The 16,275-nt window shown below is 29.8% G+C and overlaps 2 protein-coding genes across 11 annotated transcripts; one reads left to right on the forward strand and one right to left on the reverse strand.

Annotated features, from left to right (window-relative positions):
• The first annotated feature begins 752 nt into the window (after window positions 1-752).
• LOC120088310 (late embryogenesis abundant protein At5g17165-like) lies at window positions 753-8,159 on the forward strand. Its single transcript, XM_039045522.2, has 2 exons — window positions 753-1,102; window positions 7,659-8,159. Exons 1-2 carry the CDS (start codon window positions 981-983, stop codon window positions 7,927-7,929), a joined length of 393 nt encoding a protein of 130 aa, XP_038901450.1. The 5' UTR covers window positions 753-980; the 3' UTR covers window positions 7,930-8,159.
• A 779-nt stretch (window positions 8,160-8,938) lies between these two features.
• LOC120088458 (Tetratricopeptide repeat (TPR)-like superfamily protein) lies at window positions 8,939-16,173 on the reverse strand. Of its 10 annotated transcripts, none has more exons than XR_016527873.1 (9): window positions 14,519-16,172; window positions 14,155-14,307; window positions 13,975-14,046; window positions 13,690-13,792; window positions 12,696-12,773; window positions 12,509-12,590; window positions 11,690-11,773; window positions 11,352-11,433; window positions 8,939-9,265 (listed from the first exon to the last, which is right to left on the reverse strand). XR_016527873.1 is itself a non-coding variant. In XM_090311220.1 (5 exons), exons 1-5 carry the CDS (start codon window positions 15,743-15,745, stop codon window positions 12,553-12,555), a joined length of 1,593 nt encoding a protein of 530 aa, XP_090167346.1. In that variant the 5' UTR covers window positions 15,746-16,172; the 3' UTR covers window positions 12,359-12,552. The 10 variants fall into 10 exon arrangements, 1 of the variants encoding a protein (XP_090167346.1); XR_016527871.1 differs by having other exon boundaries at window positions 11,690-11,778; XR_016527869.1 differs by having other exon boundaries at window positions 12,509-12,612.
• Window positions 16,174-16,275: the final 102 nt, after the last annotated feature.

The following is a 16,275-nucleotide window of genomic DNA, read 5'->3' on the forward strand; positions in this document are numbered from 1 at the left end:
TTAAACATTAAAATATTAAAAATATCCAACAGAAAATCAAGTCTTCAAGGTCGACCCTGGTCAATAGCCGAGCTCATGGAGTTTCACAAAGAGAAATCACCGAACTGAACTTGCCACTGACACTCTACACAACTTCGAGGGCCACACTTATTGTAATATTGTCAACATTGCACACATCCCAAATGAGAGAAAGCAATTCTGACTATATACTCCCGATACTAACCTAGTCATCATATTATATTTGGTTCGACATGACATTGATGCAAAAACTTGACCACATTTAAAACGAGTTTATTAAACAATTTTATAAATAAATAAGACAACTATATTTAATTTCATATTCACAATCACTGTTTTGAGAAACTAAAATAATAATAATAATAACAACTCAATAATTATTGTTTAATAATAATTATTTTTAAGCAACAAATTATAGATACCGTAATAATGTGACTTAAATATTCGATATTCCAAAGTCCAAAATCTCTTCACGTGACTTTATTTTATTGTTACAAAAGGATAGAAACCGTTAATTGACGGCGTTGGGGGTAGTTGGAGAAAGAAAAAAATGCAAGACTTTTCTTTTTTGTTTGACAAGGAAAAATGCATGACTTAACCACTATGCGAAAGGAATAAAAGAAAACAGAATATGCTAATTCAAACAAAGAAGATGCGATGACCGTGAAGAAACGGAAGCCACGTGTACCAATAGAAAACGAAAAGGAAATTCCGTACGCGAAATGAAAATAGGTGCGGACGGACGGAGAAGGCAATTTGCGTTGCGGATGAGACGAGTTTTGTCGCCTTTTTGGCTAGGATATAATACGACGCCGTATTAGCACACTATAAATTAGAATTAATCGTTAACGATTAGACTCAAAAGCAATTAATCGCTGTTTTCTTCTTCTTCATCATCGTCTTTCTCTCAGTGTTTCTGGTTCTTCGTTTTTCCTCCCTCTCTATCTTTAAGCCTGAATTGTATGGCCGCTAATTCGAGGAGCGCAGGAGTGATCGCCGGCTTGGGGAAACGAATCACTGACCAGATCTGGACCAGCGATCCACTTCGCAACTCTGTGATCTCTTCCTCTGCTCCGAAGATCAGGTTCTTCTTCTTTTTCTTTTTCTTCGATTTCTTTCTGCGCGAATGTTCATGAAGTTGTAGTGCTGTGCTGTTACTTCGATTTGTTCTGTTATTCTATGTTAGATAGCTTTATTGCATTCTTGTTGCGAAACTTTCTCTGAAAAGTCGTTCTGAATGTTGTTGCATTTCTTCTTCTTCACGCTGATTGTCGCTTTTGAACAACTTCACTCTGACGCACACTTCAGATGAACGTCTTCACAACGTAACTTTTAAGTCATCTCTACTTTCGCTCTATTCTCATTGATCATATACTGATACTCGGTTCCTTCTGATTTTGGTTGTTTTTCTACAAAAGAAGGTATTAGGATTCTAATTCGCTTTCAAATTTCCCGCCATATGCAATATTACGCCTAACTCTCCCAGAAAATTGGAAATTATGCTTTCCTTCACTCTAAGCCTTTCTTCCCTTCTTCCTCGTCGTTTCTGCTTCGATTTTGTGTAGTCTTATCAAATTTGTGTGGCTTTTTTTCCCGTTGTTTATTAGTTGATACTGCTAGTTCTTGCTAAGAAGACTTGAAATTAGAGAGTGCCAGTTCTTATTCCTTTAAATCTTTGATGAAATTTGGGGAAGAGGCGCAGGCAGAGTAAATCCGGTGTACGAAAATTACTCCTTAACCATTGTTTCATTGAGAACCGAAGGTCGTCAATAAGCCCAGTTAGATTGGTATACAAATGTGTTAGAAACTATGAGATCTATCGTGAAAACCGTTCTACAACCCCAATTTATTAAAAAAATAATATAAAAATTAAATATCTACTCATTTTTTAAAAGCAAATAACTAATTTATGGTATAATATAAACAACTCATTAATTATAAGTTTGTAAAATAAAAACAAAAGTAAAAGTAAAACAAAAAAACTCATTTATTGTAGGATAATTATTCTAAATGATAAAATATAATAAAATATCATATCTATCGGTGATAAATACATTTATCTATCTCTATTGATAAAATATTTTACTATAGGATAATTATTCTAAATTATAGAGAGTAATATTTTATTGTAGGATAATTATTCTAAATTATAGAGAGTAATATTTTACTGTATTTATAAATAAATTAACTAATTTTCGACTTATAAGATTTATTAATTGTTTTTTCAATGAAAAAAAGAGAAGGGTTTATATTCTTTTCAAAAGAAAGGATGTGGATATGTGAACTGTTTTATATTTTATTTGTTGGTACTATTTTCAGAATTTAACCTATTTACTAATAACACACTTGATAAATAACGTTTTTCAAAAATCTCATTTTTATTCAAATTCTTTTGATAAAAACTGTTTGAAATATATTTCAAAAACTATTTTGAATAGTTATTAAACATTTCAATTTTTTTAAAAAATAACTTGCCTTTTAAATTAATCACTTGAAAATATATTTCAAACGCATCCTAATTTGCTACGATATATCTATATTGCGATAATCCATGAAGAATTAAATATAGTAATTTTAATCTTAATTATCTCCCCTTCAAGAAATTTTCAGCCTTGTGCAAATCTTGAAATTACATAAGGCGTCAGACATAGTAAATTTGTGGTGATATGACTTTATTGGTGCTATACCTATCGTATATTTAATATTTGTAGCGTTACAATTATTTTAGTTTAATTATAGGAAAAAACTACATTATGAAGATTTTAACACTTCATTAATTATATTGTCAAAAGAAACACTTAATTAATTATAATTAAGTATGGTTTGAAATAATATCTAATCTCAAAGTTAACATAGTTTTTAAAAATTTGCATTTAATTTTAGAGTAATAAGAATTCAGCTCTTTTACTATATGAAAAAAGAAGAGTAGAAAATAGGGATTACAATAAATAAATAAATAAAAATTAAATAGTAATTAACGGATCTAAACTTTTTTAAATCTTTAATACAATATCGAAACTTATCTCCTTATGCCGAATTTATAAATTTATACTTCCAGACGATCACAAAGGACTTAATAAATATATTGATCAGGTGTAAAAAATATAAATATATAGATTAGTTGACTTCAGGCTAAAACTAGTTCTATTCCACATATCCTTAATAAATGTTTTAAAATTTCTCGTTGAGTAGAAAATTAACAAGAATTTTGAATGGAAAAATATGGCATATTTGACTCAATTTTCGTTTCAAGTTGTCCACGCTATTCTATTTTAAAAAGTTATCCCCTCTCGAGAAAAGTAAAGCAAATAATCACACCCTGAAAGGATTTCAATGCCCATAAATTAAAAGAATTTCATTTTTTTTAAAGAAATATTCTTAATTATATATAGAAGTGAAAATTACATTGATGCTATCCAGGTTGAATTTCTGTTTAGTCTCTACTTTTCAAAATGTAGTTTTGATTTCGATTTTAATTTTAAAATGTTGTAATTTTATCATTGTGATTAAAATTTTGTTTCATTTTGATCATAGATTTATACTTTTAATCTTGATTTTTACTAAATATTCATTTATGGCTTTTAATGTAGATGTATATTATTGAATTTAAGAGAATTATAATGATTAATTAAATTTCACCAATTTCATCACTATTAAAATTAAATTAAAAATTTTATTTTATAATTATTTTAAATTAGTTAATAGGCATTAACACCAATGATTAAAAGTAAGAATTTGGTGAAAAATCTAGGTTTAAAGTGAAATCTATAGATCAAGTTGACACAAAATTCAAAATTTAAGAATAATATTGTAATACTTAAAAATTTATTGACTAAATTTAAATCAAACTCAAAATTTATAGATGTGATGAAATTTAAAAATCAAACAAAAATTAGATTAAAAGCTTAAAAATTAAAAATATGTCTTCTCCCCCACAATATGGAAAGATTGAAGAGAAGTGTAGGGTGTGGTATGGTGTGGATGTAAACCAGGATGAAAATATCCGTTGATTATCATGTATTTATAATTTGGAAAGTTTGATATCGATATTAAATATTCACAAATATTTTTATATCTTTTATAAATATTTATAAAATATAAAAATATCATATATTAAATTTAATATAAATAAAAATATTAATAACAATATTAATAATTTAGTTTGGGAGTAAAATAACTTAATTATGAATCTAAATAATTTTCTTAAATTTTCTGACTTATAAAAATATATATGATATCGATGATTTGTCGATATATCTATTAATCGTAAAATTTCAATTTCAATCTCGAGTGCCCCAAACAAACTCCCAACTCTATGGCCTACAGATGGTAGGGCGAGTGGCTCCACAATTAATGCTGGGCGTCTGTGATATGATTTGGCCTATGTTCATCCACTCGTTTTTTTAGCTGACATTTTTATTCACTCTTTTTTCAATTCTTTCCACACTCTGTTTCCTGTCTCAATCCCACTCTTCTTTTCAGGCCGTGGATTGGGACGGAATGACATCAATAATAAATAGAATAGAATAATTATTCAAAAAACAAAAAGAATGAAAAAAAAAAAAAGAAAGGAAAAAAAAAAGAGAATAGGGGTTCGGTAAGGAGAAGTAGGGATTTTCCACGTCCATGTCCATGGGAGGAGATGAGATTGAAAATGTCATTCACCATCCTCATCCTTGCTCTCTATTTTATTTTCCATTTCTGTAAATTTTCACGGAGATCGGAGTGAGATTCTCTGCGAAAAATTTGGGGAACAATTTTTCTCCGTTACTTTTTTTTATATAAAAAGTCAATTAATTTAAATCACTAATGCGAGCTAATTTTAATTAAATAATTAACTTTATCATTAAATTATTTATTATAATTAGTTTTACATGCAAATTTGACTTAAGATAAATTACTTAAATTTTGGTCTAAAAAATTAATTAATTTTTTTTAGTAGAAATAAATAAATATAAATCAAATCATTCACATTTATAATCTAAATTTAAATATTCAATTTAAACATATTCATTATCTTTCTCAATAATTAATCAAATTTAAAATTTAAATGTAATATTTATATAATAACATAACATTAAATAACTATACTAATAAATATGTAGAAGTTAATCAAGGTGAGGACAGGGATGGGGAATGCATTCCCTGTCCCTGTTTAGCTCACGGGAAATTTTTTTTCCCCATTCTCCTTCCCCGTTCGGAGTTGGGTCTTGTCCTGTGAGATAATAAGACATCTCTATGTCCATCTCATACCACGTGTCTCTTCAAAATCCACATTTAGTCAAATTAACGACCATTTTTATTTGCTTATTAGTTACTATATTTTATTAACGTTGAAGATTTACAAGGTCGATATTGGTTTAGATATTAAAGCCTTAATTTTACGAAATTTAAATTAAACCTTTTGTGATTTTTAATCAAGTTATTAGTTGTTTGTATATTATTTTATATAATATTTACTTTATATTTTTTATAATATTTTACAGATTTTTTTATGATATAATGACAATTTTGATTCTTGTCTCATGTGGATATTGAATTTATGAAAATGTAGAATTATCGATGTATGGACAGATTTTTCTTTCTTAAAATGATATTAATATAAAAATGTTTAAATTAATCAATTAAATATTAAAATATTTTTCAGAATAAGTTTGTAGATCTTTTTATAAAAAATTATCGACCTTGACGTGTTTCTCGAACAATTTCTCCTCCTTTGTATCTTTCTTTCAAAATATCTCTGTATTGCGTTTTGCTCCACGGATCAGACAAGCACGATTCCCTTTCACGTTAGCTTTGTTTTGATGAACTTGACTTTGAATCTTATCATCTTTTATACGACCTTGGGTCAAGTGGGAAGGGATGATGTGATGTGTCTTCAATTATATATTGCCACTCATTGTTACTATTCTTGGCTTCTTCTGCTACTTCTTTATTCTTATAGTGTCGATTGTTTTCAATCAAAAACCATTTAAAAATGTTTCAATAATACCATTTTCTTTGAGTTCTTTTCTTTTTTTTCTTTTTCTTTTTTTTTTTTTTTTTTAACAAATCGCTCAAATCACTCTTCAAGTATGACGGTAATTGTAACTTGTAATTACATCCTCAAACATTCAATTTTAAAAAATAGACCCTCAAACTTCTACAAATATCAAAATTAGACTAAACTTACAATAGTCGTAGAAATTGGATATTCAAATTTATATAATTTTATAATTTCTTTAATTAAGGATTCAATTTAACACTTGTAAAAGTTTGAGAACTCAATTTTTATAATGGAATGTTTGAAAGTATAATTACAACTATCACTCTATTTTAGGGGTGTTCTTTGCAACTTGCTCTTTTTTTTTCCCTTGTTTGTACTATTCTCTTTGAGTTATTGTTCATTTGATTCTAATCGTTTATCATCCACTATTAGAATAAAGAGGTCCATTCATCCTATCGGATTCAAAAGTTCAAATGAAATTAATGTTTTCTTTTAACAAATGGGTATCAGAGCAGGTAAGATTGGATTCTTACCACTTAAATAACATTTGCTGATGAATTTCTCATCGCCATTTCTTTATTTTATCCTTGACTGAATTATTAAACAAATATTTGATCTCAACCTTTTCTTTTATAATTCAAAGTGAATATTCTTTTAAATAATGACACCTTTTAAATTTATCACTTGATCGGAGTGAGCTTAAGTGCTTAAACCTTATATCATCAATCATAAGAACATATGTTGGAATTTCCGTAGTATATAAAATTATTAGATACCAAATTCAAGAAAATTATAACCTTGGAAAATATATACTACAAATATCAGAAGTTAAATTATAAGTGGAAAGAAAAGCACCATGTGGTGGGACTGTGTTCTTATCATTTATGTTTGTTATTCTTGCACGTCAATCATAAACTTGATTGCATGCTGTTGGTGTTGGGTTCATCTTTTTATTCTTCTTAAGATAACTGTTTCCCATGATGGTAATCCATTCATGCGGTCGGTTTAAACATCATTAATTAAATAATGGCAAAAATATTTTTTTTATCTAAGTTTTGACTATAATTTTTAGTTAGCTTCTATGTTTTAGATGGTTAAGCTGTTACATCTAAATTTTAAATTTAATTTTTATTTGATTCGTAGATTTCAAACTCTTACATTTTTTTACTATTAAGTTTTGAGTCTAGACTATGTGTACTATCTTCCGAGTAATCCGTCGATGATAATTTAAAAATTGAGTTATCTACTCGTGTTTGTTGTTTACCAGTGTTCTATAATCATTATGAAATATATACCTACTATGAAATCTGTAATTAGCAAATGTAATTATATTGTGGAGGAGAGTCATCAATCTAATTACATTTGATCATTACGTGTGACTCTCACCTTACTAATTTTTTATCATTTACCATTTTTATTACGATTTTCTTTGTAGGTAAACAACACCAATGAAGTTTTTATTATGATTGAATTAGTGTGTAGTAAACATAATCAAAATAATCTCATTTCTTTTGCAATTGAGGTTCGTTCCAATTGATTCCTGAATGTAAAACATTATGCATTGTGTGAATTTTGATTTCGAATTAGCAAATGTAGGCTTAATTTTTATTTGCTTCATATGCTTAACGACTTCACACTTTGACCCTTGAAATAGGAGGGCAGCTCACACCTCAGCGTATGACAAGAACCCCGACGAGCAAGTTCGACCAAGCGTAGTCCCTGATGATGTGATTCAGTCTCAGGCTGCTGATAAGTACTGGGCTCCTCATCCGCAAACCGGCGTTTTCGGGCCGGCCTCTGACAATCCTGCTGCAGCAGCAGCCAACCGTGCAGCAGATGGTGGCAACTACTCTGCCGTGGAGGAGGAAAAGGCTTGGTTCCGACCAACAAGTCTCGAGGATTCCGAGAAGCCCCACGGGTTGTAGAGTGCTCAGACATTGGGCATCAGATACTAGACAACAAGTAGCGACTATATTACGTTACTAAATAAAGAAGATGGTTGCTTTTGTTGTACTAAATGGTTGGAGTTTTGTGTTAGACGCAATCTGCCTGAGGAATCGGGATATGCTTATTATACGGTGTTGTACAAACTCTATTACGTTGGATGTTTTTGTGCTCTCGTTTGACTATTCAAAATAGTGTGGTTTTATAGCTATATTTCTCTATCCAACAAAAGGTAATGGCTCTTTAGATTTAATTTTAAAAATGATGATAAATAATAAAATTTAATTAATTTTAATAATTTAAAATTTAGTAACCTACACTAACAATTAAGATAGAAAACGAATATTTAGTGAAAAATTGAAGTTAAAAGTTTTCATAAAATCTAAAGATCAAATTGAAACATTATTCAAACATCAAAGGTAAAATTTTAATATTTTTAAATTTAGGAACTAAATTGAAACGAAACCTAAAATTTAAAGGTTACATATCTAATATTTTAAAATTTATGGGCCAAATAAAAATTAGACTAATACCTAGGAACCAAAAAGATATTTGTACCTAATAATTTTGTACAAATTTCTGGGTTTTAGAAATAGGAGAAACCGAAAGGATCGTTCTAGTGTATGTTTTAAAGATTGTTTCTACTAATTACTTTATAAGACTTTTACATTTCATTTTTTATTTAACAAATTTTATTAGAAAGATATTAGGTTATGTTTTGAAGTAATTCTGAAATCATTAAATTCTAATATGCTTTTAATTATTTAAAGTTAATTTTGATAGTATTAAAAAAATCAAATTCTGATATATGAAAATTTCATTTAAAATTGAAAATTAAATATTAAAGTGATTTTAAATGTGATAAAAATGATTTTAATAATTTCAAAATCACTTTGAAATTTGGACTTTTTTATTAATTTTTTACATATTTAATTTGAAAACAATACATTTAGAAGTAAATTGTATAAAAAAAAAATTAAGTAACAATAATAATTGACAAGTATTAAAATATTATTAAAGTAGAAATGAGCACAGGAAATGTGTGGTACTGTTTTGTTTTTTTGTTTTTTTGTTTTTTTGTTTTTAATTATTTTCGCAAATTGTTTTACACATATCCATTGTGTGTTCGGAAGGATATTAAATCCCCAAGAGAGATTTCCAGTTTTAAACCTTCAATGAAAGCAAGAAATTCTGCAATTGGAGGGGATAAATGGATCTCCTGATTAAGAGATAAAAGCGCAATTATAAAGCCATTTGATTTTGAATCCCTTACTGCAGCAACCAACCCAGTTGAAGAAGAAGAACCCCTTTCTGCATCTACATTGAGATTAAACCCTTTCGAAGTTATTTTAAATCGCTTCATCTTTTGGAAACAAAAATAGTTATGAAAGGGAATTTAAACAAACTCCAACTACCCTTATAAAGAAAAAGGGCAAATTTCAATTTATACCTCTTGTATCAATTTAAATCTCAAATTAATAATTGTATCAATGTAACCCTTAACTTTTGGAGATGTATCAATTTAAATCCTCGATTTTGGAGTTATATAAATTTAAACCCCAAATTAATAATTGTAACAATTTAACCCTATATCAATTTAAACCTTAAATTTTCATAATTGTATCAATTTACACATTTTTCAAATTTAATTTGAAAAATATTAGACAAAATATTTAATTTTTTTTTTCAATCAAACATAATGTAAGTTTAGAGGTTTAATTGATAAAATTACAAGTCTTACACTTAGAGATGTTCATTTACCCCGCGGGATCCGGACCTCGTAGGGACTCACCCCGAAAAAGGCAGAAATCCCCGATTGGATCGAGAATGGGGGAAGGAGTAGGGAAAAATTTCTCCATGTTGACGGACGAGGACAGGAAATACATTCCCATCTCCGACCCCGTCCCGATTCCCTGCCCCCACCACGATAGGAACTTATTTTTATTTCTCATTTATAGTGTATATACATATATATTATTTTCTTATATATGTATATTTTGTTATAATGAAATATATACACACATATATAAACTCACATTATTTGAGTTCACACTCACTGAATTTTATTTTAATTAACTTTTTTTTTAATTAGTTTTAATTAGTTTATTTTAGAATGCTTCGACCATTATTTTCTAATTTTCATCTCAATGTTTTTATACTTCAATATATGTGTATATTTTCTAATAATTAAGACTTTATTACTCTTAAGGTCTAAATATTGTAATATTTAAGTAGAAAATTTCAAATTAAAATATTTGAATTTTATTTTTTTTTAATTATAGGATTAGATATTTTAATTATATTTTTGCATATAAAATGTTATTATTTTATTAAGAAATTTTATAGTGCTTATTTTTTATTAAAAAAAAAAAAGTGTATTGAAAAGGACCGATTTAATATACAAAATTTTATAAGGCTAAGAATAAAATTTTACAAAATTAATAAATTTAAAAATACAAATGGAGATTTTTTTTTTCCGCGGGGATGAGGATTGAAATAAGGGGGCGGGGCTGGAGACGAAGAAGACTTCCCCGTCCCCGCCCTGCCACGTGGACATTTTTATTTACACTATGTTTATCCATATAAAACATAATGAATGGTTTAAATTGATACATTTATGAAAGATCATGATTGAAATTCATACAACTCTTAAAGTTCATGATTTAAATTAAAATAATTATTAACTTGGAGTTTAACTTGATACAATTATTAGTTTATGATTTAAATTGATATAATCCCTAGAGTTTATGGTATAAATTGATATTTACCCTAAAAAAGGAGAAAGATTATTTTTTTAAAAAAAATACTTTTTGGTAAGTAAAGTTTCATTTCAAAATGTCACACTTTTAGCTTTAAAACCTTTTTGTTTCAAATTTTACATTTTGGATTTGACTTTTGTTTCAATTTAATCCCCATAATTTCAAGACTTACACTTCTAAACATCGATTTTTCAATAACTCACTTCAATCTTTGATAGTAATGTCGGTCTAGTAATTAATTAAAAATAATTATGATATGAAATTCTAAAATTAATTTTAATAGTCATAAAAAATAGTAGAACATAATTAATCATAACTCATTCTTTTAAATTAATCCACATAAATTAATACTAAATATTAAAATTTAGGAACTAAATTGAAACAAAATTCAAATTTTGAAAGTAAAACTGTATCATTTTAAAGAATCCACATAAATTAATACTAAATATTAAAATTTATGAACTAAATTGAAACAAAATTCAAATTTTGAAAGTAAAACTGTATCATTTTGAAACTTGAGAGTAAAGTTCAATCAAATACAAAATATAAGAATTAAAAATGTAATATTTTAAATTTTAAAAATAAAAAAGGTCTTTTCTTCCCATGAAAAATAATCTCATAGAGATAAGACAGGGTTTTGGTACCTTTCGTGTTATGTCACCAGCTGTCCTATAAAGTTTGTAGACACAGATTGTTATGGTTGGTAATCATTCCTCAAATGCTTACCTAATTGATATTAAATTGATGAAAGCTTGCTAATGAAAGGGTATGTTTAAGAGTGATTCTTAAATTATTAAAATTATTTTAGTTATTTTAAAAATTTATTCTAAAATATATTTTGTTTATCATTCAAAACTAATTTTAATAACATGAAAATTGAGTTTAAAAATCTAAAACAAAACATTATATTATATTTGAGTGTAGAGTGATTTTAACTACTTCAAACTTGGAGATATGGAGTGAGTTTTTTTCGATATTATACCTGAACGATTGAAGTTTGTTGTTCCCCGTTTTTACCTTTGGCAGTCAGCTTTAATACTTCTAAATACAATGCGACAGCTTCCTACTGATCTACACAAACATACTCGTATATATATTTCAAAGCAACCAGTCATAGTTCATTATATAAACATGCATATCAGATATTTTTTTTTTGAAGCGGCAAAGGTAAGAGCAATGGTATTTTCAAAAATAAAAACAAAACAAACAAATGATCGACGGCAAACGAACAAGGTTAGAGTCTTTAATGTTACATATCCCTAAAGAAGTACCCCATCTTCTTTTATGAGATTTCTAGAGCAATTGATTTTTTTCAAAAGGAAAAAACACTTTTCATCGAAGAAAATGAAAAAGATTAATTCTCAAATTATAAAGATATAACGAAAACCAGAACTAGAACTAGGATAAACAGATGCACCTAACTAAAGCAATTGAATTTCATAATAGTTCTAAGAGAAGTTCAATCCTATTGTATTTTATTTTGGAGTAGAAATGTTAACAAAGTGAACTTGGATTATTCTTCCTTTACTTTCCGTATTTTTCTTCTTTGCAAAAGCCTTGTCCGGATCTGTTGTTTATCAATAAAATATGGTTTTTATTTTTTTTTCAATTAAAAAATGATAGAAGTATAAATTTCACTTGAGATGAAAAATGGAGGAACTAACAAACTACTTCTCAATTGTTATCAGTAGCCTCTAATTTTCCCCCTGGTTTTGAGAATAAGATTCTCATCCTCAAACAACATCAAGAAAAATAAATGAATTTATGCTATCGTTATCAACTATCGTAATGGTTAACTTACAAGATCAACCTCATTGGATGTTCAAACTTATTGCTAGAAACTGTTTATTCTTGTAGTTCCCCAGGGTCCATTGAAGGTTGGCCTGTCATTGATGTCATCATAAACTGTTGAGACATATAATAGATACTGCTTCATCAGAATGTCCAGAAATACACATCAAATCTAAGGCAATAGGGTCACTTTTTACCTGGCATTGTGATCTACTTTCTTGGTGTGCATCAATTCCTTAATCAATATTTTAGAAGGCTGCTAATTTTTTATCTGTCTGTTTTTCAATGAAAAAGATCCAAACATTCAAGAATTCGACACTAGCAAGTATCAATTTCTGTCTTTCTCTAATTTAAAGAAAAAACACACACGCACACAAGGAAATGTGACCCTAGGCATAAGAAAATAATTTTTTTTAACCGATGGTTTTATTTTGAAAGCATGAGTTAATCAGAAGGCTGGCAGAGGGCATATAATATGAACTCCTAGGGTTTTGATTGGTTCTTACTGCATAATCTATATATTAGTATTCGTCATTTGCAAAATGAAGGAAGTAGAAGATTTACTCCAACTTTAGACTTAATAGTTAAGTCACTAGTAAGACCACCGATTTAGGCTAGGTTTGAAATGACCTACTAAGTGCTTGAAAAAGTATTTTTAAGTGGTAAAAAAAGGTTTTTAAGCATTTAGAAAGTCAACACAAAAAAGTCCTGGCCCCTAGGATCATATTTTTGGTGTCCATTTAGAAACAGGACTCCGATGAGCATTTACCATTTTGAATATGCCGTCCCTCCCCATACCTCCAATTGTGGCCAGAATTAAAAATACCCGTTCTTTTACTCCGTTAGTTAATCCTTCTTCATTAGTGTCATCAAGAAAAAAAATCGGATGTCTTTAGAGGTTGGCATAACTTGACTTGACGAATGACATTAATTATCTTCGGAAGTCAGATTATGGGATAGCTAGCAATATACTTGTCAGTAAAATATGTACCCTGACGACGCAATATTTTTCAAGAAGAATCCTTCTATCTGACGCATAATGCACCACTCCCCAAATATGAACTTTTCAAATTATGACTTGACATTCTAAATTTACCGTCCCCTAAAGGGTGAAGAATTATACAACAATCCAGCAAGGACTGCTCTGGCTGAGAAACTACGAAATACAAGTACAAAAAGGGTGGAACTTACAATGCCTCTGTTCAAGAACCACTGTTACGGACTTCAACATCTCTCTGGCCTTCCTATCTGGCGTGCAACCAGCACTTTCCATTTCTTTATATATTTCAGGGACCTAGCCGAATATGGTTAAACTCAGAAGGTATCAGCAGGGTTTCTCAGAGAATAATTGAATAAACTTCATACAAAAACGTTAGAAAACTCATCAGAACAGAAACAACGTTAATAAGGACGCGTGGCTAGTAAACTAAAGGTTTGGATCAAGCCCAAAAATTAACTCGGTCAACGAATAAGCACCTTAGCAAACTTCTTTGCACGAATAAATGCCTTCATAAGGGTGGTGTAGGTTATAACATCAGGACTGATACCCTTCTCAGAAAAACATGACAAAATTAAAAATAATAAAGGATGAATTATAGAATTATCTTGATAACACCAAAAAAGGAAGAAATTTGATTGCATGCAGCTTTAACTTACAACTTCAATTATATGATGATAAATGGCTAATGCCTCCGAATGCCTACCAGCAACAGCAAACGCATTGATCAGTACATTCAGCATTACAAGATTTGGTTCGATTCCATCTGCCTCCATAAGCTGAAGCACTTTTACCGTCTCTTCACTCAACCCCTGTATTGAATTACCAAAATACAATAAAAGTACTTATCATAAATTAGTAATCACGATAAACATTATTTCTTTTTCTATTTAAAACATCCAGCATCTCTCTGCACATCAAACAACTAACTGAAAACAAATCTTGGCCATAAAAAATCAGTTAACCTTTGTAGCTAGAGAACTTACATGATACAAAAAAGAAACGTAAAGATGGGCATCAAACCTGTTGAGCAAAAGCATTTGCTATAATGCAAAAATTACTAGCGGATGGTAGAAGCCCTGCAGACTTTAGAGCAGATATACACTTCTCAGCATCCTGAAATTGACCATACTGCCCATAAATATCTACTAAGATTTCATAAACTAGGCCACTATCCTTATGCCCTCTGAGCTTCATACTATCAAGATTCTGCTTTATCACATCCCACTTTCCCTGCTCGCCCAAGGAGCTTATTAGAGTAACGAAAATCTTAGGATCTGGATGCATCCCCTGTTCTTGCATGTCAGTGAATAACTCAAGGGCAGTAGCAAGGTTCCCAGCTTTACAATTCCATTGTATCAGTGAATTCCAAGTTGTTATATCAGGCATTACACCATCCTGTTGCATTCTTTTGAACACTTCTAAGGCCTCAGACAATTGACCATATTTCCCAAATGTATCTACGATGCTGTTGTAAATGCATTTGTCCACAGAAATCCCTGATTTTCTTATCTCATCAACAATTCCCACTGCTTTCTTCCACATGCCATTGTTTTGATATATAACGATGACCTTACTATACACAAATGAGTTCAGCTCAAAACCTTTTTGTTTCATCTCATTAATAATAGACCAAGTATCTTCCAACCGTCCAGCATTGGCATGATAATCCAAGAGAATTTCATAAGTTTCTTGATTTTTTTTAATATCTAAATCACTCATTAACACAAGAACCCCAGACGCAAGATCTAAAAGCCCTTTTCTTAAAAACCCTCTTAGTAGTGCATTGCAGACAATTGTTCTCGGCTTACAGCCAAAACTAAGCATTTCTTGAAATAGGATATCAGCTTCCAAAGTCCTGCCTAAGTTTCCAAGAGCTTCAATCAAATATGTGTAAGATGCTACAGAGGCATGGAGACCTACGGATTCCATATGAGCAAGAAGAGACATGGCAGAATCAACATTACCTACCTTACAATAGTCACGAATCAAACAGTTGCATAAGTCACTCGATAGTTCCGCTTCATCTCGACATCCATGCCATCTCGAGCTAATAATATGATTATCATCTAACGCTTCTTTACTGCCCTTTTTTAGGGCATTATTCCTAAACAACTTCAATGCGGCATCATCAAACATGTACCTTCCAACACATTTAATAGAACGTGGATTCAACAAAAGGTCAGAAAATACTCCACCAAATGAGGAAACGATTAATGATTTTGGCAAGAAAGTAGATTGCATCTTCATGCCGCAAACAAAAAAGATGAAGTTGAGAAGGACAAAGAACGTGGCCAGAAGTTATAATCCAAATGAAACATCAAGCACTTGACATATGCAAAGACATTGAAGCTGATTAAAGCGACTAATAGCTTCTTTTACTTCAAGCAATACTGTAACAAGAATCCAAATCATTTCAACACATACATCTCAGTCCTGCAACAAAAATACTGCGGCCCATGTAAATCAAATCCCAATTCCTCTGTCGGGGAGGGATAAGCTAGAGGCGGCGGTATTGTGTTTAGAAGGTGAAGCGTTGGACTGGTACCAGTGGGAGGAGGATGGCGCCGCCGTGGTAGCCGGAGTAGATTCCGAGAGTTGCCGTTGGGTTGTTCTCAAATTGATGAGGCTGCAATTGACGAAAATTTCACCAAATAACCCAAATCTCGGAAAATTTTGTACAAATGACCCCTACCTAAAAATTTATACCTTTTGCCAATGTGAAATACCAATTTTATCCCAATTTAAAAAAGTCTTCATGCAAACATTTCACCTCATTT

This window comes from Benincasa hispida, chromosome 1 (genome assembly GCF_027475165.1).
Source record: "Benincasa hispida cultivar pf3 chromosome 1, pf3_genome.v1.1, whole genome shotgun sequence".
Classification (NCBI taxonomy): Eukaryota; Viridiplantae; Streptophyta; class Magnoliopsida; order Cucurbitales; family Cucurbitaceae; genus Benincasa; species Benincasa hispida.

Coding starts and splice junctions, on each gene's coding strand:
- LOC120088458 (XM_090311220.1), bottom strand. CDS start 15,745: ATGAAGATGCAATCTACTTTCTTGCCAAAATCATTAATCGTTTCCTCA. Junction 13,793..13,974: donor GTGCAAAGAAGTTTGCTAAG/GTGCTTATTCGT, acceptor ATATTCGGCTAG/GTCCCTGAAATATATAAAGA. Junction 12,591..13,689: donor GGTTCTTGAACAGAGGCATT/GTAAGTTCCACC, acceptor CATCAATGACAG/GCCAACCTTCAATGGACCCT.
- LOC120088310 (XM_039045522.2), top strand. CDS start 981: ATGGCCGCTAATTCGAGGAGCGCAGGAGTGATCGCCGGCTTGGGGAAA. Junction 1,103..7,658: donor TCCTCTGCTCCGAAGATCAG/GTTCTTCTTCTT, acceptor CCCTTGAAATAG/GAGGGCAGCTCACACCTCAG.